This window comes from Mycteria americana, chromosome 9, assembly GCF_035582795.1.
Source record: "Mycteria americana isolate JAX WOST 10 ecotype Jacksonville Zoo and Gardens chromosome 9, USCA_MyAme_1.0, whole genome shotgun sequence".
Classification (NCBI taxonomy): Eukaryota; Metazoa; Chordata; class Aves; order Ciconiiformes; family Ciconiidae; genus Mycteria; species Mycteria americana.
This window is the reverse complement of record NC_134373.1, coordinates 368,200-390,975: the sequence shown is the minus strand read 5'-3', so window position 1 is coordinate 390,975 and position 22,776 is coordinate 368,200. Positions and strand designations below refer to the sequence as shown.

Genomic DNA, 22,776 nt, shown 5'->3' with positions numbered 1-22,776 from the left:
CCCATGAAAACACCCATTTCAGGAGGTGCCCAAGCACCTCAAGTTTCCTTCCCTCCTCATGGGTGCACAGACTGCCATGTAAGTGGAACTGGTCCAAACACTGCTTCATCGTCTCTTCCAGCCTCTGATGTTTCTGGTGGCTGCCACTTTCGTGCTGTCTCAACTGCTCTTCTGCTTCAGCGAAGAATTTAGAGCTCCCAAAAGCCCTGAGGCATTAATACGATCACTGGCTCTGCCATCTTATGCAAGACACAACACTCCCACAGCATTTTCCCACCTGGACAGCCTACATCCTCCTCCCTGCTCCTCTTCTGCCTGGCTCCGGGGAACACACGGGCACCATCCTGCAGCTTTATCAAACCCCTCAACAGCCCACCGTGATCATTACCTCACTACAGACCTCCTACGGCATTCTTCATCTCCTGCCAAAGCTGGGCTTGGCCACTCTGCCGGGGACCCTTAGTCTTTCCCGCAATGATTCTCACACAAGACAATTTCCTTTTTTCAAACAAGTCTTAAATTAGAGCAAGCCACTCTACTCCAATATGCCCATTTGGCTCACTTAAATGAAGATTAAATCTTTAAAAAAGAAAAATCAAGATCTGTGCCCCTCTAGGAGAGGCAGAAGTTATTTTTTTCTCCATCCCATCACCTCTTTCCCTTTTCTTTACTGGAAATTTGCAGGACAGGATCAGTGACCGATCCTGGAACAACGTTCTCCTGGTAGAATCTATTTTAAAGCAAGCAAAATTTGAAAAAAATGACAGGCTCCTCCACTCTGTACTTCATGCTCTCTACACTCCTGCCAGCAGCACACGCAGACAATAACAAGCCTCAGCAAATGGCATGCGCTGCTGCACAGCATTTATACCGCGCCTGCATTAGCACAAACGGGTGCTCTCACCACAGCCCCATCTACTCCGTGCAGCGATGAGATCAGCAGCTGCCAGAAGAGAGCTTTTGCAAGAACACCCATGTCATTAAGCGAAATAACAGGAGGTGGGGAAGGACCAAATCATAGTAGGTGCTTCTCTGACACTCCCTGCTGTCAGTTTGCAGAGCTGCCAGACATTTGGCATTACCTTGATCTTCTCGGGTCTGGGACTAGAGCACCAAATCAGAGAGACCTGAGAAATACCTGTCCCCTCACCTCCCTGCGCTTCAGCATCCCCACACTCACAGGGGAACGCAGTCTGGCGTTGTTCCTGTAAAGAAAGTATTCCTCGAACGAAAAAACTACACACCCCTTCCCAAGCAGTAGTCTTGCAATACTTAGGCTCACCATGTCCAAAATACACCTACTGAGAACACCCGCACCCCAACAAAATATCGTATTAGTCCTCAGAAAAGAGACACTTTCATTGTAAAAGAAGGGCCAGCAGAAGATCTTTCCATATTGCACGGAAGATGCTGGCAGGAAGAGTATTTCTCTGCGGTGAGGAGGACTGCTGGCATGAGCACTGTGCCTGCTAATTTCCTAATACGGACCAAACAGTCAAATAGGTTTAGATCCACACGTCATGTGCCTACAGACTCATCACTGGTGTCTCACTTGGTGTCAGACTGAGTTTAATCTTTTTACCCTGTTGACAGGATATTAATTTTTAGCTAATGGACCAAGAGCTGCCAAGCACTATGAGACATTTTTCACATTTTTCTGGCTTTGTTCAGCTTTCCTTTCCCAATGAGGACCTTCCCATTAGTCCTGCCTTTGCTGAGGTGTCGCAACAAAGACATGAAGAAATGCCAGCTTCCCAGTGGATCCCAAACCAAGAGTGCAAAGCACAATCCGGACTTCTCCAGGAGGTGGGACTGATCCAAGCCTCTGCACCAGGATCAACATTTGCCAGTATCAAGAAGGCTGTTCCACTTCAGAGGTTTGCGGGCTTGGACAGTGCCACCCTAAAAAATAATGTAGGACAGAAAGCAGCAGGCAAGTACACCCTGCTGTGCTAGAGCCCCCACCCGTGCGAGGAACACACAGCACCTACCAAGTCCTGAGGAACCTGCAGCTGTGTGCCCCTTCGGGTGGACACGTGCCCCTTCGGGTAGGGGAGAGGGAGATACGGAAATCTGCAGGATGTAATGTAAAACACCCAACACATTCTGGGAAAGAGAGAAAGGTGTCGTGCCTCCCCCCCGCCAATCCTCACACATGCTCCACCACCCTAGGCCAAGGAGCTTCAGGAAGAGGAATATTCAGCAAAGGTTCTCAAGACACAAAACCTATTTGCATATCTCTTGAAATATTCATTTTCTTCTACTTAATGAAGTTTTGCTTCCACTGAGGACCTTGCAATATCAGAGCCATCTGTTGGAAACCAATGGCTGATGCTGCTAAAACTGAAAAATCCATTTTTCCTGCTATTCCAGCTGCCTTGAACCAGCTCACGTCCCCAAGAGAGGTCAACAGTGTGCAAAATATTGCTAGCAAGATGTGCACTGGAGATGTTCGCTCCTAGCCAGGATTTCTACACAGATCTTTCTGAAGTCAGAAATACACTAGCTGCAAAGTCAAACAGCGCTACAGCCTTCTTTTATGAATGTTACATAATAAATAATGCATTTAAGTATTGTGATGTTGGGCTCCAAATCCCAGCCTCACTTAGCCTTTAAAGACTGTGCCATAATTATTTATAGTATTTATATTACAGAAGATGGGGGGGCGTACTCTCAGATCTCATTTAAAGATTACTTTCAGATGAAGCAAGTCTGGCTCTTTAACATTTTCTTCAAGCAGAAAAAGGTGGCAGCAGCAGCTGGGGTACAGCAAACAAATCAATAGATGCATATGGACATATAGGTCAAATAAGAATTAGGCTGAGCAAAAACCAAGTTAGCTGTGAAACATTCCTTTGGCTGCTTTTCCACATACAGTGCTAGCCGTTTGTGGTTTAATCTTAGAGGAGCTCCATCTCGTTTGAGCCCGTAACACTTACAAGCTTCCAAGCAGCAAGTTTTTACTATAATTGCTCTATGTTTCTTTATAGTGGGTAACTTTTTCATACGAGCATTGCTGTTTTATACACTTATTGCACTAGGAAAAACCAAAGGAGGAACTGGAGAATTTTGTTCTGTGTCCTGTAAAGCACAAAAATACCATACAAAAACATAGAACTGACCTAGAAAAAGGAAGAGTTATTCTGCTGCCCTCTAATGAGCACATCTAACATCTGAAAAAGAGCACTCTCAAAGAGAGATGTTCTGTTCAGCCACAGGCACGTCCTCTCTTGCTACAGAGCTGTCAGCAATGCAGTCACAGCTAGAGCAAGGCAGCACCTCCTACTCAGCAAAGACATGCAGAAGAAATATCTGGATGGACCAGAGACCTATTCTGCACTTTCCTAAGCTTAGACTAGAGTATATGGCTGTGTCCTGTTCTGTTCCCGTTCCCTCCCCAAATAGAGGGAGGAGGGGAGAGGTTCCTAATTCTGACCTTCAGGACACAAGCAAGTACATCTATCAGCTCACCTCTGCAGCTTCCATGACGATGATGATCCTCCCTCTAAAGTTACCTCCAAAGTACATTTGCGGCATTCACCTTCTGTGTCCCTTCCTTGGGTCTGTCTGGATGCTATTCATATGTTAGATGTCTTCATTCAACCTGGCAAAGAAAATACTGTAACCTCATAATATGGAGTTAGACCATAGGCTTCACTGCCACAGAGGGCCATGATGTTGTTACAGGTATACAGGTACAACAGAAACATGGAGGAATGACTTGCTTAAATATCTGTGAGTGTTAATGAAAAGCAAAGGAATTCAGTTCTCATGCAAGGGTGTCTCTGGATCTGCACAATGCCCAGAAGACATTCAGTTGAAAAAGGCAGTAAGGAAGGCAGAGTAACAGCCACGGAGCAACAGTTCTACCTGGTACTGAATTTAATCTCAACTTTTACTGAGCTACGGTTATGTGGTGGGTTGACCGTGGCCGGCTGCCAGACACCCACCCAGCCGCTCCCTCACTCCCCCTCCTCAAGAGGACAGGGGGAGAAAATAAGATGGAAAGTTTGTGGGCCGAGGTAAACAACAGGGAGATCACTCACCAATTACCATCACAGGCAAAACAGACTCGACCTGCTGAAAATTAATTTAATGTATTGCCAATTAAAATAGAATTGGGTGGTGAGAAACAAGACAGACACTAAAACACCTTCCCCCACCCACCACCCTTCTCCCTAGGCTCAGCCTCACTCCTTCATTCCTGACTCCTCTACGTCCTCCCCTGAGCAGCACAGGAGGACAGGGAATGGGGTTACAGTCAGTCCATCACAGCTCCTGTCTGCCACTCCTTCCCCCTCACACTTATCCACCATGATCCTCTCCATGGGCTACTCCGGTGACTGGAGGACCTCCTCTCCTCCTTCTCTGACCCTGGTGTTCACAGGGCTGTTTCTCACTTTTTTTCCCCACTCCTCTGCCTGCCCAGCATTTTTACCCCTTCTTAATTATGTGTTTTCCCAGAGGCGGCACCATAGTGGTCAATGGGCTCAACTGTAGCTGCAGTGGGTGCATTAGAGCTGTCTGGACCTGGCTGTGTCCGGCACAAGGCAGCCCCAGTCTGTCCCCCTGCTACCAAAACCTTGCCACCTATGCCCAATACAGGTAAAAAGGCCAACATCCTCTATTTTGGAGGAAGAAAAGACATGAAGAAGTTATAATGATCCCATATAAACAGTATCTACACATTTGTATGCTACTTCCATAAATAAAAACCGCTCAGGTACAAGCACTAAAGCAACAAGCGCACCTGCAGCTGCAGAGGAGTACACATAAGCCCAGCTCTGGCGTCACAAATTGCTGGCATGAATCAAAAGCAATAGCCAGAAGCTTCACTGAGAAAAAGATGAAAGTACCACTGAAGGAAGCAGCTTAAACTCAAAATTGTGATTTCTGTCAGCAGAATTCCTGCAGTCTGGAGCAGCCTTCCCCCTACTTCCCTGTCAACAGGCACACCAGGTTATTTCAACTCAAAGCACATTGCAAAATAACTACTGGATGTATAGACACAGCCTGTACCCGTCACAGCTGGGAATGTCCTACCCATGCTAAAGAAGCCCGTTCCCAGTTACATAAGAACACTTCGGTGACCTGAATTTACAAATAATCTTCATTTTGAAAGGAAGGAGAGGAAAACGGACATAAGTAGAAACGAATTTAAAAAGCCATGTAGCTAGGAAATGCAAATAAGCCCAGAGCGTGCGCATGCACAGCCACATTAGGCGTGAATGTCCACAATATCTGCAGAAGCCAAAATTCTTTAAGCAGATCTATTGATTTTCTGCGTGTCCTCCATGCACAGGCGAGCACACAGCACCAGTGGGCCTGGAAACAAGTTTGTGTCCCCCATTTTCCCTCGGATATCCTGCCAGGGACCCTCTGAAACACCGTGTTTCATTGCAGTTCCTTAATGATATCACTAAATACAATGCTTTCAAGAGTACCTTCCAGCTGACAGTCACTCCCTGCTTGAACATCTGCTTGATAGCCTGTTCTTCTCCTGCAGGATCCACTCTGTGGTTAGCTTCATAGCATATTTGTAACAGTACTAGTTCAATCTAAACCTGTCCAAATTATCATTTCAAACAACCCAGAATACTTCAGTATCCACTGCATTTAATCCTTCCATCATCTTGTCTCCTACATTTAGCTGAGACAATGGCCATTGAGATTTACAGTGTTAAAAACTCCATAAAAAAAAACAAAAAAAACCCCCAAAACTTACTTCCTTTCTATAAGCCACTTGACTAAAAAGCTAAACCCAAATTATGTGCCATTACCAATTATGCCACATATGAGCATCAATAACGCCACTTTTGAAGCACTGAAGTGGCCAAACAGACCTTCAGCTGGTGCACACATTTTTACCCAAGCGTAAAGAAAACCTTTGTTCATAAATTGCTCACAAAGACTCTTTGAATACCTCTGTATCCCAAGGATCCCCTGAGCTGAATGGTTCTCAGCACAGGAGCCAGTACTATACAGCATTTCTTCAGGGTGCATTGCAATCAGTGGTGGCCTGAGAGAAAGAGTCAGCTCTGCGAGAGCATCAGGTTTTCCCATAATTATAACCTATGGGCTATTAGTACTGTAACTGAAAGATTACAGATTATCTGGGAGTCAGTGACCCCATTAACAGAGTGTATAATTTAAAAAACAAAAACAAAAAACAAAATCTCAGGCAAGCTAGACCTGCTACTATTCCAATAAAGGATAACTTACATAGAATAATACTACAGATCCCACTTAGTCTGAATTATAGACATAACTCTTGAGAGATCTACCATTAAATAGACAGCCTGTAATTCAAGTAAGACCCACATTAGCAGAGCAGAGATTTATCTCTTGGTAAATCAGAAATCAGATTTATGTAGATGACAATCCTAGTGTAGAAGCCCTTGGAAAGACTACCCAAGCAAAATAACCTTCCTCACATGGGCATTTCCCAGAGGTATTAGCAAAGGAAAGAGGAGGCTGACTTACTCCTGCACCCCAAAAGCATGTCAAGGCAAGTCAAAAGGGGCAACCCAGAAGAAGGAGACCTCTCATCTCATCCACCCTTTACCAGCTGCTACCAATTTTCTAAATAGAGCGTCTATTAAATATTAAACTCCCAGGACACATATTTCAGAAATACGTTTGACAGCTTGACACAACTCTGTACCAATGCTGGTGACAGGGGAAGGGCTCTGACTTCCAGAGCTGTCAATCTGCCCTCTCCACAAGCGCTTCTTCATCCCTCTTGGGATTCAGTTTCTCAATTCATGCAGTGTTAAATGGTTCCTCTCATGCCCCATGAGAGGGTTTCATTACCAGGACTTGTGCTGGGTGGTATCTTTGCCACCAGTGCAGTACTATGCCTCCTCTCTCTTTGTAGCATTTATAATTTTATAACTTGATTATGCCAAGGCTGTAACATTAGAACAGCAAAGGCATGGATTTTGGTTCATAACCCTCTTTTGTAATACTGCAGCTTCAGTACTCTCCTAAGCAGGGCTGATCTATTTTTGTTTAAGTAAGGATGCCTGACCGTTTTAAACTGATTTCGCAGGAGAATACCAGGCTAGATTAGCATCCTTTTAAAGCTTTGGGAATCATAATCACACAGAGCAAGACACGGCATGACATGCAAGCTGCCATGCCCCATCACGCCTGACCAGGAAGGCAAGGAGGTACATTGACCCCAAATTCAGCAAGCCGTTCAGTGGCATAAGGGACTGACACATTTGACCTAAAAAGCACATGCTTGACCACCCAGCTTTCACAAAGGCTGGAGGAAAGCTTCGCAAAAGCACAGAGCAGCACCCGAGATGCCTCACCAAATGAGTCCCCAGTCCCTCACTGAGCCCTACCCTCCTCTTCAGCCACCCAGCTTCAACGCAGCCCACAAAGCAGCACATAAAGGCTGTTCCATGGCAGGCATGGACTTTCCACCATTGCTAGTGGTGAATGTTACACAGCAGGCACAGCCACAGGAACCAACCATAATAAGAAATTACAGGGATCTGACACATCGTTCAAACTCCTAAGACGCATTTCAGGCTCTTCCCACTACCGACAGCCTCCTCTCCCTAGAGCAGACTGCAAACATCTTGGCAGCTTCAGGCACTCTGGAAAATGTTACTGTGTTTGTGTAGTGCTCAGTATCCATGACCACTAGCTAACTGGAGGCTTTTTTTTAAAAAAACGTTAATTTTAAGAACAAGGACTTAGCCACAGCTAGAGGGAGGGGAAGAAAAAAAAAGTTAATTACTTCCATAAATATTAACACAACTGATTCCCATGGTCTGGCAGAAGGCACTCACAACATGGAAATGGTCTATCTCCAGAAGGGAAGTCACAGCACTTGAAGCAGTGCAAGTTCCAGACACTCATTTAGCTCTTTTCATTTAATTGCACTGACTCTAATTAAAGTGGAGTTTCATACAGCTATTCTCACAGCTGGCACCACACTGCACAGACAATAAATTGTTAAACTAATTTTAAGCAGTGTGGATTTTTTTACTTTTTAAAAATTATTATTTTTATTTAAGGCACCACTGTCTTTAGCTTTTGGTAGGATTCCCACTCCAAATTCCCTCAGAAGCCACCGCAGGTCACTGTCCTCCATTTCAAGCAGTCCCGGCAGTTCTTCACCTCTCCTGGAGAACTTGGTCAACTTGACTCCTGAAGCAACTTCCCACTGATTTTCATCCTTTGGATCGAAGCACCAGAAGAGCCCTCTGGCCTCGAGGCAAGTTGTTGCAACCTACAGTCTTCTGTTTGAGGCATTGTGTAGACTGAGGTCATCTGACCTCACTGGAGAGACTTCCCACACCACAAACCACTATCAGAGCTCCTCTCAAACACTATGCAGATTTATAATGGCCTGTTATAAAACAGTCAGACACCAAAACTGCCCTTACAAGGTGATCTGGCGTTGTCAAGGTAAGAGCAGCTCCTAATGATGCAGTCAAAAAACCAAATAAATTTCAGCCAAAAAGCAAGGAAGAAGGAACGCGTGGTAAATTGCTACCTAGAGCAATTTACCCAGGTATGGTAAATTGCCACCCATCACCTTATCAAACTAGCAGGGTGGCTGTCCTGGATGCAGCCTCACTCTGCCAGTCAGGCCAGCAAGTACCCTTCCAAGCTCTTCACCTGCTCTCTCCTTTCTACTTCAAGTCAAGGCACAGTCTTCTTACGGGAATGCCTGTCCACAGTCAAAAGCAGCCTGCCAGTAGCCCTAAGCCTGAAATAAAAGTATTTTCAGCTACTGCCAAGTCTGTAAACCTATCAGTAAGTGGTATACTGGGGTATCAAAAGTTAACAGCATCCTTTCTCCAGGAGGTTCAAGTTTTCTGCTTGCTGCTATGCAAGAAAGGAACTGGGCTCCCTCCTGCCCTATGCCAGTCAGTGCTCAGCTGGGACCGAGGGTCTCCAGGCAGCATCAGAGTCTCCTCCCGCTCAGTGGCACTAGTTCAGGCTCTCGCTGCGGTGCGTACCACCAGTCAGGGTGCAGTGACAGACAGGGTTAGTTACAGCTCAGCTCAAGGCATGGAAGTGAGCACTGCTTTTTGGACCGCGCTTCTGCAAACGGGCAGAGGAACCGCTCCCCCAGTCAATGTAACAGAGAGGCATACAGTGTCCTTCACAGCCATTTCTGGATGCCAAGTCATTAACCTTGGGGCTGGGGGGAGAGGTGAAGAGAATCACTTTGCCTGTTTAATCCCTGCCCAGCATTTCTCCTTTCCTGGGAATTTTTCTTTTCTTGCAAATTCCTTTACTGGAGATTTCAAGCACTTTCATACACAATGTCAGAGAAAACACCAGCTTATGGAAGAAAGTTTGACCTGAGACCTGCACGTTCCAGTCCTGGGACAACACTTGACCTGTGCAGGTTACACAAAGGACAACGGACACCTTGCAGAAGGTACATGGGTGGGGAGGAGAGAGGCACAGAAAGGAGAGGTGTGCAGCCCATGCCTGCCCTGGGAGAGGTGGCTGCACTTTGACTATTCATGTCTGCTGGATGGCTGAAGATACCGTAGAGATAAGAATATGAAATAAAAACGCAGAATTGCCAAAACCGTTGCTGGCTTTCCTGAGCCCTTCTCCCCATGTCCCTCCAGCCTGTGCAGGGAAGGGGAGCTGGTCTCTACCCGAGGCTGGCTGCCCTCTGGCACGCGTCATTCTCAGTCTGTTGGGGCAAGAGGCAAGGGATACTGCAGAGCTACTCTGTCTGCCCCCAGACCACAAAAAGCAGCCGCTGCTGCCACTCGCATCAGGGACAGCAGAGGAGTGGGACAGGCTGGGAGCACAACTTCAAGTGATCAAGGCTGGGCTTTATCCAAGCTGCAATAGCTGAACGCTCCTCTAATGGAGCTTGGGTGCCCCATTCTAAAGCCATGTTGATATCCAGTCCCCACCCATCAAAGCGAGAAATCCCAGCTCAAATGCCACTCAAATAGCCGCTCCTCCTAAGGCAGCATTCGCGAGCCAAGTGAAGATTTTCAAAGATGTTAAAATCATTTCAGTGCAACACCACCAAGGGCATCGCCAACAGGCTACCTCTGACACCAGCTTAAGGGAGAGCATTTCAATGCTCCCAAAATTCACACAGACCAAAGCCTGGGCAGCTAATAACAAAAACAGATGGAGCAGGAACATCTTGTCATTTTGGACTAGCACAGCACGTCGCATTTTACACACACATTGGAGATGCTACAGCCGCTCCTCACAGGCCGCTCACTGTCATCCTCAGTTTGCGGAGCAAACTGTTTTCACCCCTTTCCATCTGAAGAGTGTTATGGTGGGGAACAGCTTGAGAAAGGCGCTCTGCACAAAACAAACACAAGATGGGTGTGACAGCTGCCAGCACAGAATTAAATCCTGAAGAAAAGCGACAGCAGCAGAATCGTGAAGATCCAGCAGCTTTCCACTCCAGGGACATGGCAAATGACCAACACAAGCAAAAGATTTAAAAATACCCCAAACTTGCATTAAGAAAAAGCAGCAAAGGCTTAAAACTCATATTCAGAAAGGATGCGTTCATTAAAACAAGCAGGATTAGATTTTTTTTAATCCTTCAATTGCTAAACACTCCAACATGCCAGGAAAAAAAAATCCAAACCAAACAAACAAAAAACCCCCCACCAAACAGAAAACCTCCAGCTTCATGAGGCCAGGCACTGCACAATACTCAGGAAAGCACAGCTGAAGGGGACTACATGACGTGGCAGGCAGCATGCTGTACAAGAGGTGAAGGAAAGGCCCAAAATGTACACAGCGGGAAGGCTACCAACATCTCCGGCCTGTTCTTACCGATTCATGCCACCAAAAGTCTGCCTAAAGAAGGTGCACAGTGCTAGAATTAGACATGGCAGGAGAGCACTCACACCATGCTCTGCAGAGTAACACAGCAAACATCTTCCCAGCAGAAGCAATGCGCTCCTACCAACAGCACAATTCTAGAATTTGCACAGAAGCATTTCATGGAGAAACGTGATCGGGGTGAGGACAGAAGAGGAAGAACCATAATATTTAATGGCCAGAAACAAGCAGAAATCCAACGAACAGACAGGAATAAATTATGGGGCACAAAGATTTGCATCCTGTCAGAGCTCCTGAAGAGTAACGGGGGACTGGCCACAGTTGCAATTCTGCAAGCAACACAACAGTGGATCTACTGCAGTGGTGACCATGAGTCCAGACACTGCAGGAACAGCAATGCTGGAAGAGGAGAGGTCTTACATGGATTCTGGCACATCACCCATTAAAAAAAAAAAAAAAAAACAACAAACAGGAAAGCAAATCATGTCACATGAAGTTAATGCATGGCCCCATGGCAGGACCACGATGCCAGCCAACAACAGCTTTTCTTCTTCTCATTTGAGGCTACAAAAGGAGAACAGAATTGGACAAGTGGCTGCAGAGCCCAAGAAGAAGGAAGCAGATACACGACAGACACAGCAAATCTGGAACACCAGAGCAGAAGCTGAGGTGCAAACCAGAAGCGCATAGTCAGTGACTCTGCAGAGGGAGGCTTGGTAACAAAAGGAACTCACAGAGTATCTAAGAAAGGGGAAAAGCAAGGCTGTACACAGCCTGCAGACTCCAGCAATTCCAAGCTGTCAGGTTCCTGCTTCACCTGATTTTATTCTCTCCTGTCTCCACATTTCTTCAGGAGGAAAAGGGACTTCCTTCTTTGCCAGGTGCTCAGTAATTTCACTCCTCTGCTCCCCTCTGTGCCACTGACAGAGGACCCCATGCTGCAAGACAGTCCTGGTCATCAGAGAATGAAAGCTCTCAAGATACAAAGGGAAAGTCAGAGATATTACAGCATGCATGCCTGAAACTCCCCTATAGCTTTGCATCACATTGTGCAGATCCAGGCTTCAGCAACAGCAAGGCCCAGCACAACCCCTGTTCACGCTAATGTCCTACATCACTCTGTGCCCCACACCTCGGTATAGAATCATAGACTCACAGAGTGGGTTGGGTTGGAAGAGACCTTCGGCGATCATCTAGTCTAACCCCCCTTTCATCTTTCACTAGACCAGGTTGCTCAAAGCCCTGTCCAACGTGACCTTGAACACCTTCAGCGATGGGGCATCCACAGCTTCTCTAGGCAACCTGTTCCTGTGTCTCACCACCCTCATCATAAAAAAAAAAAAGTCTTCTTTATGCCCAATCTAAACCTACCTTCTGGTAGACCTTACAGTCTCCCTAAAGACCCTCTGGTCCAGAACCAGAGGCAGCAAATTAATCCATGTTTCATATTTTCCTGGCTCACCAGAGGCACAGGAGAAGCTAGAGCAATCTGCAGGAAAAGCTACTCTTGCTGCAACCTCAGAAATCAAGGTGACAAGCTAAGGTTTTGCAAGCAATTCTGAAGTGGTAGCACTTGCTGCCATGCTTTCTCAGCAACACATCTTGTCACAGTTCCATTCTGGAGAAGCTGAAAACAAAGCAGGAAGCTGCAACTGGTTTGCCAGAGCCACGCTTGAACAGGCCCTTGCTTCAAGGAGCAAACACCGAGGAAGGAAAGCTAAAGCAAAAAAAAAAAAAAAAAAAAAAAAAAAAGCACCCCCCCATACGACAGGCCATTATTTCTGACTTAGTTGGAAACATTTATTTCCCACACTACAGAGGCTCACCCAGATGAGATTTATTCACTCGCACTAGTAGCAGAGGTCCTTGCATGGATTAGATTATGGCAAAGCATTTGATTTACATTACGTCAGTGGCTAAGTAAACTACACTGATAGGAAGCAATCATTCAGCAAGCAAGTAACTCATGGACTTAATTCCAGTGTTCACAGTGATGTTGCTGGCTTTTGTTACCTATGAGCATGCAGAAATCATCTGGAATCTGGTGTTGAGATGAGCTAATGATTAAAGACAAGAAGCAGAGCAGGAGCAAGTAGTTGCAGCAGGTCTGCTTCACAGTAAAACGTGGCTCAGAGCTCCCCGTATTAAAATACTTTCCATTTTAGACCACCGGCTTTCTACTGTCACGCATGCAAGACTCACCTAAAACGAATTCCATTTTGGTGACATTTTTTTATTACAGTTCCACCCTGTCCTTCTCATGCTGCAAGAATTACTGATGCCAGAACAGCCTAAGCTGATACCTTGCACCCATCACAAGCATGCTGAATCAGCTCTGTATCTAAGGGAAGCAACGAGACCATTACCATGAGAGCAGCAGGTACTTTGACAGGGCACCCTGCCTCCACCAGATGCACCAGGAGTCCTCAGAAATCTGCAGAAAAATGGGGCCTTCAGTTGGCAAGAACCAACACCACCAGTTTATCCTCCCAAATCAAGGGGCCTCTTTCCATCTCCTTTCAGCCCCAGCACACACCTGCGCAGGCACACACAACCACTCGTGTTAACCGAGATGCTAACCCTGCTATAGATGCTGAACTTGCCAACTTACGTATCATGCTCCTCCCTGTTCCCTCTGAATAACCACAGCCAAAAGAGCAGCAAAAGCTGGTCACTTAACAAACTGAGGAAAACTAAGGGGGAAAAAAAGTAGAGAGAGGTCTCCTCTCTCGTTGGTGGCTACAGGCAATAGGCCCCAAGCCCCAGCAAAACGGTGGCTTGGTTCCCTACAAGATTGCATCTCTCCAGCTCCAGCGCATCAAAGCAGGTCTTCCAGATGAAGCTTTTCATCACGTGGAAGTAGCCATGCTCTGCTGTTGTTTAGTTAGCCTCTAGTACATCACACAGCCCCACGGCCACGGTCCGGGTCCTCCTCTTGCCCCAGCTGTCCCATGCTGCCTTGGTGGCAGCCTGTGTCCCCTCCCTGCACACACTGGGGGCATGAGCCACCACACAGCCCCCTGGCTGCCTCTCTGTGCTGCACACAGGGACCTCATTGGATTTAGGACCACCACTCGGGGGTGGGGGAAGCCTGTCTCCAGTCTTGTTGCAACACTACAAGCCATTTCCAGGCTTCAATATCCCTCCCTTTTTCCACCTAAGACCTAGCAAGAGCAGAACCACCACGCTCCACCTGCGCATCCCAAACCAGACAAGTCCTTGCATTAAGAAACCCTGACGGCCCCCTCCATCAACCTGTGCAGTCCCTTTCTGAACCCACAGAAGCGTCCGGCACTCACATCACGTACAGACGTGGAGCCCAGAGCTGAATTCGCCATGTGAGACACAAAATGTCTTGTTTGGGTGCGTGTCTACCATCTGCTATTGCCATTGCTTCTTCCAGGTTTGTAGTGTAAGAGACAGCAGACAGCCGCACCCACCCTCCCTCACCATGCAGTTTCCAGGCTTCCATCACACCCTGCCTCGCTGCCTTCCCCCAGCTAAAGAGCCTGGGGCTTTTGCTTTAGGAACAATTAAACCGGCATCCCAGGCCTCTGAGCAGCCTTGCTGCCCTCCTCTGAACTTTTGCTGGTCTGCCACATCTTTTTTGAGACGAGAGGACCAGGGCCACACATAGCATCAAATAGCTGCATGTACCATGGATTTATTTATGGAGCGTAACCACACTCTCCAGGTCATTCTCTTTTCCTCCTACTTTCCAACAACCGATTTGCTTTTTTGACCACTGTTGAGCTCCAAGCTGTCATCTTCTATAATCTAACCCAATTCCAAGCTCTTCCTCAGACTAGATTTTAACTGAAAGAGACCAGACCTGTAGAATGAAGCACAGTGTAAAAATTCAGTACACAAGGGATATTTTTCATTTGCCACTATCCACTGATTTTACAGCTACTCCAAATAATTCAGTAAATTCAAAATGTCTGAACTCTCTGCCTCCTGTCCAAGCTGCCCTGACTGTCTTTGTTAGAGCCCCACAGTTCAGGCAGCCTTTCCACCCGCTGTACCCAAGGCCCACGCTTACACATCTCCCCACACTCCCATCCTTCTGCAGGCTGCTTTGAATGAGGACAGGGCAACTTGAAACCTACCTTAGGAACATGAGGAGAAGGCAATCATCCTCTTTGACAAGAAAGCGGAACACAAACCCTGAGAAAAAAGTCTGTCCAGGCCAGGCTGGGAGAGATGATCCTTACTACAGATGTTAGCCCCAATCACTAACAGCATCTGGGGCTTTCAAAGAAGCATTTGCCTTTCTCTGCAGCTTGCTTCAGCCCTCCATCACCTCCCAAATCTAAGGCATTCAGAAGAATTGGGATATGGCAGGGCACACTCAGCTCATGGCAGACACAGGAACGTAACACTGGAGTGAAACACATCTCCTCCAGCTGCTGGACTAACAGTCCTCATTTATCTCTCTAAACTCCTGGTGTTAGAATAAAAAGATGACAGGAACCAAGAGTCACCTCATCTTCTCCAGAGAAAATGAAGCAGAATATTTTGTCATGACCACAGATACCTTCACAGCTGGACAAAAGGTAAAGAACTTCTGCAAAAGCTGCCCTGAATGCCCAGGCCTCATGGGAGAGAGGAAGGAACCACACAAGCATGTCAAATAGGCAGAGGATGGACAGAGAGAAAGTGGGGAGCCAGAAAGTACATCCTAGGCATAGAAGGTAGAGAGGGAGGCCAAGGAACCCAAGAGAAGTAGCCAGCTAAAGATGCACCATCATAATCACTTACTCATCTCAGTTAGAGAAGGACAAAGAGACAAGACAGAGAGGAAAGGGAGCTCTATAACCCTCCAAGTCTTCCAGGCAGCCCCAAAGGAGCAGGCTTGGCTGGCTCTTCCTCCTACACCACCACCTCAAACTGGTCCAGGAGCAACTGCTGTCCCTGCACCATCCTGTGAGGAGACTAGGCTTTCCAGGTCTCTTCTGCTGATCCAGCCAGCCACTATCCTCTCTTAAACAGTGAGGGGGTGTGCTGACAGGTGGAGCTGCAAGCCAACTTCACCACCTCTTCTTCCTTACTTTTCCAGAAACAAGCAATCTCTCAACCCCGCATATCCTTCTGAATACCCGCTCCACATCTGACAGCTTCAGAATTAGCAGAGAGCACTCCAGCTCACATAGCTTTGGTGCTTGGGGTCTGTCAAGACAAAAGTTGGGTCCCCCAGTTCAAGCACAAAGCCAAAATGTGAAAGCCCAAGTGAAGAAAGGAACAGAGGCAGAGTATTAGTAGGAAGGTCAAATGTTTTACCCAGAAACATCTTATGCAGATACCTTCGACCAAGCTGCAACGCCATGGAAGCACAGCCACGGAGTGAGATGCTGGCTTTCTGCGAACTATACCTCCAAAAGCTGAGGGACGCAGGGTCTAAGGAAGAGAGATAACAGAGCCAAAACCCGTAGCTGCCAGCTGGGCTTGGTAGCCTAGCAGAGTGTTTCCTGCTAGGTCCAAGCCCTGTAGCCGCTCCCTTGTTTCACTCATGCCCTGCAGGCCTCTTTAAGCCCACACTGAATTCTTCCTGGCTGTCCCTAAAGTGTCACAGCACAACGCCAGATCGTAACACAAAGCACAGAGATACCAGCAATCTTCGATAATGTGAAGCAATCTCAGGTAATGTGAGGCACCCGTGCACGCGCGCACACAGGGAGGACAAGTACACCAGCTTCCTCAACTGCCACATAGCATCCTTGACAGAAAAAAAATCTTCTTCAGCTGTGAAAAGCACAAGAGTAAGCCTACCTACAGTCTGCCAACTTGACCTTCTCAGAGCTTGAAAAGCAAGTGGGAGAGAAACACCTTTTTGTCTTGCTATTAAATCTTAAAATAACAACGTGTAGGAGAATCCTACCCTCCTGCCCTGTGCACTGAGCTACGGGAGGATGGGAGGAAGACGAGGGAGGGTTGGAGTCAAGTTGAATTTCCTGCTGAACAGGCTCTCAGCTGACCAGAGATTCCAGGAGACAAAGCACTTCTGCCTAGAATCTCTTTTCTAACTCCAGGGTGTCTGCCATTGTATGCACAGCCTAGTTACAGTTCACTGAATTAACACAAAAAAATGAATTGATTTCCATAATGACAAAGCCTCCACATGGCTCCAGAGTGATACAAGAAGAAAGGGCACAGCAGCTTGGGAAGATTTAAAAAAAAAAAAAAAAATCACTTTTTGCCTCGTTGAATTGCAGTTTTGAGCCCTCAAATGAACAGCTATTTTTAGCTGATCATCTGGAAAGTGTGAGGGAGCACAAAGCATTGGGGTCAGCATCACTGTCTGCAAGAAGCCAGCACGCAGCCTCAAGAGAGGGTTAAACATAGTCAGGCACCGCACATCTGCATCATCAGCACTGCACAGGGACCAGCAGCACAGGTCTATTTATAAACCAGACATGTACAGCTGTAGCCTGCAATGAAAGACAAGGATTGCAGGCTGTCAGCCTTCAACAACATGCCGTCTAATTTAATTAAAGAGATGGCTATGTTCACATGCACACATGTCCTTTTCCCAGGAGTTACGAACAATGACCTCAGTGTTTTGAAAACAATATATTTCACATAGGTTTCTGCGCAGAGGGCAAGCATCTCCAGCAAATGTGTCCTCACACAACCTTCCCATTCCCTCACTGTGACCAAACGTGACCGATGGGTTATGGCTGCTACAGCTCACCACTGCTCAGGTAACCACTAGCCCTTGGGTGGTTACTGGGTTTGTTTGTAGCCCTGGACATGAAAACAAAGTCATTGTGGCAGTATTAATCTGCATGAAGAGAAGAAATTAATTTAGTTTGCAAACAAGGTATTTGGGAGTCACACGCATCTTCTCCACCAGGACAGACTGCTGTGCCACCAGTTTCCATTCAGAGAGGTGAAACCTGGTTTCAGTTACAAAGCCCTGCCTGCCACTAAGCAGCTAGAGGGAGCATTTCCTTGTGGGACTAGAAAACAAAAGCCTCTATCATGTCCTCCCTCTTCCCACTCTCACTCCCGATACTCTCTGGTGAGCTGGACTCTCCTGCCCAGGAGTCTCTGCACCAGGGACCTAGCAACAGCAAAGGACAGGAGGAGAGAACTGGCTGCAATCAGGCAGCCATGGGTAAAGCACTATTGATGCACAACAAGCAACTTGCTGTTAAAACACTGGGGTATGAATGGCAGCTGCTGGTGAGGCAAAAGCAGCCGCAGAGGAAGCCCGGAGATCAGGTCACAGCGTGGGCTCTGCTGTCCCCTCAGCCCCTGGGGGCCAGGAGCCTTTGGCTGCATGAGGCCATCCCACAGGGTGGGGGCACAGCCCAGCAGCCGTCAGGTAGCTTGAAGCTAGCTCCCCACCTAGGGAGCACTAAGCACATATGTGCCTTTCTGCCTCCTCCAACCCCAAACAGAAGCCACTTTTAAAAGCCCCTGCAGGAACATGGGAAGCTGTGTTTGGGTTTGATTCTCCAGGGCTTGTTCTGATAGCCACTGCAAATACAGTCCCCTCTTTGCTCACAACCTAACATGGCACTCATTCAAAATACAACAACAAACCTGTTCTGGAGGAAATGATGCTTCTGGAGTCCAAGTCAAGCTTCTTCACTAGAGTATCAGGGTCAATCTTCAGCCCAGAAAAGACACCAGAAGATGAGAAGTCCCAGTCCTTATCCAAAAGAAACATTAAGCAGGAGTCAATACAAACACCACCAGGCCACATTCATTAAAAAAAAAAAAAAAAAAATCAAACCCAGCACCATCCAGATGGGAGCAGGGTGCACACTCAGCTGTAGCGTGCAGGTGCCTCTCCTGAGCGGGCAGGGGTAGGTAAGTCACCCCACTGGCCTGCCCCCCCCCCAGCCTCTTCCACCCAGAAGGACGTTTCACAAAGTCACGTTTTGGACTGTTCTATTCCTAACAGATTCCTACCTGCACTCAACCTCGCCTCACGCGAGTGAATTCAGATATTACTCCTAGGAGAACTGTGAACAGCATCCGTAGGAAAAGCCAGGGTTATTACAGGTGTGTAAGTACATAACAATATAGATAAGCAACAAATGAGCACATTAGGGGCTTAAATCCTAAATCGACGGACATTAAGTAGATTCAGCGACTACTAGCAATTCACCAGATCTTCAGCATCTAGTTCCTTTAAGCATGCAATACCTCCCTAGGTCCTAAGCGTTGCAGTAGCTTCTCTGGTTGGCTTAGAATTTATTATTTTAGCTAGCAGCATCTCCCAGCACCAACACATAACTTTATAGTGGTATAAAACCAGCTGTATATGGCACAGGCTACTCCTCCCTCCTCACAAGGAGAGCTGTAGGTGCATGAAAACCATTTACAGCTGTTCTGTGTCCTTGCTGTGACAGGGCTGGGACAAGCACCCCACTTTAACCCAAATTGCATATTAACAACACAGCTGGTGAAACTAGACATGGTCTAAATCTCCTAAATGATTATGTGTAAACTGACAGCTCATCTCCACCTGCCCCAACCGGAAATCGAAGAGAACCACTGCAAAATGAGCCAGGCAGCCTCTTACCCCTCCCCTCCCAACATTTGCTGCTGATGATCCCCACTACTGCATCCAAGTCACCCCATTGAGACGCAGCGCAGGCACCCTCTCCCCCAGCAGCAGGAGCAGTGCTGGCACACCTCTGTCACCGCCACTTCCCTCTAAGCAGGCTCTCCCCTCTGCACGCTAAAGGCCTGGGGATGCTATGGTGGCTTGCCACTGCGCAGTTGCCACAGCTATGGCGGCTGCCACAGCGCAGTTGCCACAGCTACGGCGGCTTGCCACAGCGCAGTTGCCACAGCTATGGTAGCTTGCCACAGCGCAGTTGCCACAGCTACGGCGGCTTGCCACAGCGCAGTTGCCACAGCTACGGCGGCTGCCACAGCTACGGTGGCTGCCACAGCTGCCGCCACGTGGCAGTTCCATCACCGTGGCTGATGGTGTCGAGAGGCAATGGCTGCCGCCGCAGCAGCGCACTGGGACTCCCACGGTGCGCAGGCAGGACCTTGCGCTGGAGTCCTGAAGCTCCAGGCTCCCTTGTTTCGCCTCCCTGCCTGCTCTGACGAGCCGTGCCCTTCCCCGCACCCTCCCACGGGCGATAAGCGGCGTGAGAGACAAGCAGCTGCCCAGCGGAGTGCCGCAGCAGCGCCAACTGGACGTGACCTTCCTGAGCGGGAAGAGGAGAAACAATTTCACTCGACCTCCCGCCCCGCTGAGGCCCTGTCAGCTACCACCAGCGCCCCACCCTGCCCAGGACCGAGCGGTGTCCCCAGACACCCCGCGGAGCCGGACCCGGCGGTGCGGCGACACCCCCCGAGGGCCCCGCGCCCATGACGGCCACCGCGTGGGGATCCACGGCGCCCCACGAGCTCGAGAGACCGAGCAGGGCTGCGATGGCGCCCGGGCCGAGCGCCGACCCGACCCTCCCCGCTGGCGGCGCCGGCGGAGGGTCCCCTCCTGGGCCACCGGCCCGCCCGGGCCGGCCCCTCACACGCCGCCGCGCCGCCGCCACCCGCACGCGGGAGGCGGAGCCCCGCCCCACGTGACGCCGCGCCGCACGCGCCCCGCTCCGCTCCCCGCCTGCCCCCGTACCTTGCCGGCCGCCGCGCTCCAGCCGCCCGCGCCGGGGCCCGGGCCGGGCTCGGGGAGCGGCGGCGGATCCCGGGCGGGCCAGGGCCGGGGGGCGGCGCGGTGGAGCCGCGGGCGCTTGGCCTTCCCTACCATGGCGGGCGGCGCGGCGGAGCGGGGCGGAAGGGGGCGGGCCGGCCTGTGCCGCGCCTCTCCCGCCCCGGGGCCGCCCCCAGCCGGGCGGGCCCTCCTGCTTCCCGGGATGGCCGCGGCAGCGGAGAGCGGCGGCCCGGCGGCGTTGGGGCCGCCACGGGCAGAGCCCAGGAAGCCCCTCCGCGGCAGCCCCAGCCGGCCCGCGCCGCGGCTGTTAACTCTGAAGCGTAATGGTGGCGCCTTAAACGCCAGCGTTCTGCCGCCGGTCGCTTTGATGGGCAGCCGGGGGGTTAACGGCCTTCAGGCTGGCAGCGGGGCAGGCAGCCTGCTGAAGGTGGCTCCTGGAAGCAGCCGGAGGGTGTTTGTTCGGCGTGCTTAGGTTAAACCCAGAGACCCTGCGACACAGTTAAAGTCTGGTGTAAGGCCCTGGAAGAGCTGAGGCCTCTCGGTAGCACTAGCCGGAGACCAGGATGCCACAGAAGGACAGAAAAGTGAACTCTGAAACTCCCTGCCAGAAATTATTTCCGTGGTTACAACAGCAGAAAACACCTGACGAGCCCCTGTGGAGCCCGAGCACGTGTTTGACCGTGCAGGCACGGACCCAGGTGGAGACCCCCGACAAAACAGCCTCAGCCCTAGCTGCGCCTTTCCACACATGTGAGGGGGTGAAACGCAAAGCCGCTTCTCCCCCCCAGGTGAATGAAAAGCTCCAGCCTTGGGAACCATGGTGGTTTTGCTTTTAAAAAGCCCTGACAGGTACTCCGTGGTTAATGCGTCTTTGTTTGCCAGCTGGCCTTTCTCTGCCCTCCCCATCCCCTTCCGAGCTATGTTTCCCAGGGCCTGATGTTGAGGTGCAGCCCCAGGGACCCACGTCCCCACCCTCACTTTCGGGGCTATCCTGAGTAGCATTTTTCCACTGCTCTTTTGAAACCTTAAAAAATAATTAAAAAAAAACCCCCGACAATGACAAATGTCACGTTCACGGGTAACTGGTTTCTTCAAGCAAGGCGAACTTCTTGCCACGTATTTCTCTATGCCGATTGAAGTTCCTTTTTCCTTTTCCCCAGGTCCCTTGTTCAGCCCTGGCTTGCAGACGGATGAGCGAGGACGTGCCAGAGGATGACAAGAGCGAAGCCGGGGGAAGCCAAGCTGCTCCCAGCAGGAAGGCCAGCACTGATGAGTCCATCTCCTGGGCGGCAGCCACTCCTACCCGGCCAAGAGGCTGATGAGCGTGGATCGGCATGGGCAGCACAGGAGTGCAAGGCAAGGCATGCCACGCAAGTGCACAGCTGGTGACCCTCCTCGTGGGTACCAAGGACATGGGGAAATGCAGGGAGAGGTCCCTGGGAAGGTGATGCTGCTTGGAAAGATGCCATGTCCAGTTTAGGCACCTGCTCACAGCCAAGCGTACCCCTATACAAATACTAGAAAGTTGAAAATAAAAAATATCTCTGAGGATGGACATCCCAGAGCCTCCCCGAATCCCTGCTCCTGTTGTGCCACTCGTTCAGCCAGAGTATGGCAGTGGCTGCGACACACCAGGGAAGATTTAATGTTCGTCAGGGACAGAAAATAACACTGGGAAAACTTCCATTACCCTGCTGTAGGCTGGGTGAGCACCATTTAGGAGCAAAGCACCGAAGTGACATCTCTGATCACCAAAATCAACGACTCTGGGGAGCGACTGCTCCGAGAGTGCCAACTGGATGCACGGCTGGATGCCCTGCTCCACAGCCCGGCTGCTCAAGAGCATCCTGCAAAAACCACAACAGTCCTGCAGCTGGTGGCGGGGGAAAACACAATCCACGCTAGTAAAAATAAAATTAACAAGGGGAACTAATAAAAATAAAGATGGCTAAAAGAAAATGTAAAAAGGAATGTTTAACAGCTTAAAGTGCTTGCAGTCGGGTTGGGGAGCATACATGCTATGACTAAGCATGTACGTGTCTCCAAAGGATGCCCACCCCCTTTACCTGCAGCAGACTTGAACAGCAGCAAGGAGAAACAAAAAGACATCCTCTAAAAAATGGAAGTTGTTCCCAAACTGGGAAGTATCAAAGATTAAAACCTCAAGCAGGTGAAACCCACATGGAAGGAACACGGGTTTTGCCGGCTGTGGGGAGCAGTGAGAAGCAGAGGTTGGACACCAGCATTCTAATGCTGCCTGCTCCAGCCCTGGCTTCCTTCTGCCTGGACATCTTGTCCCGTGTGCAGATTTACTGCGTACTAATATA

General features: G+C 49.3%; 1 protein-coding gene across 2 annotated transcripts in view; it reads right to left on the bottom strand.

The window, feature by feature from the left end:
- The window catches only part of SLX9 (SLX9 ribosome biogenesis factor), a 58,005-nt gene extending 37,429 nt beyond the window's left edge, over positions 1-20,576 (bottom strand). The window contains exons 1-2 of one of the 2 annotated variants that reach the window (XM_075511750.1): positions 20,414-20,576; positions 18,361-18,469 (exon numbers count right to left, since the gene is read on the bottom strand). In XM_075511750.1, the coding sequence (XP_075367865.1) occupies positions 18,361-18,469; positions 20,414-20,545 (241 nt within the window). In that variant the 5' untranslated portion in view covers positions 20,546-20,576. Of the gene's footprint in view, positions 1-18,360; positions 18,470-20,066; positions 20,246-20,413 lie in introns of those variants that run through there. The other variant, XM_075511751.1, reaches the window with a different exon arrangement.
- Positions 20,577-22,776: the final 2,200 nt, after the last annotated feature.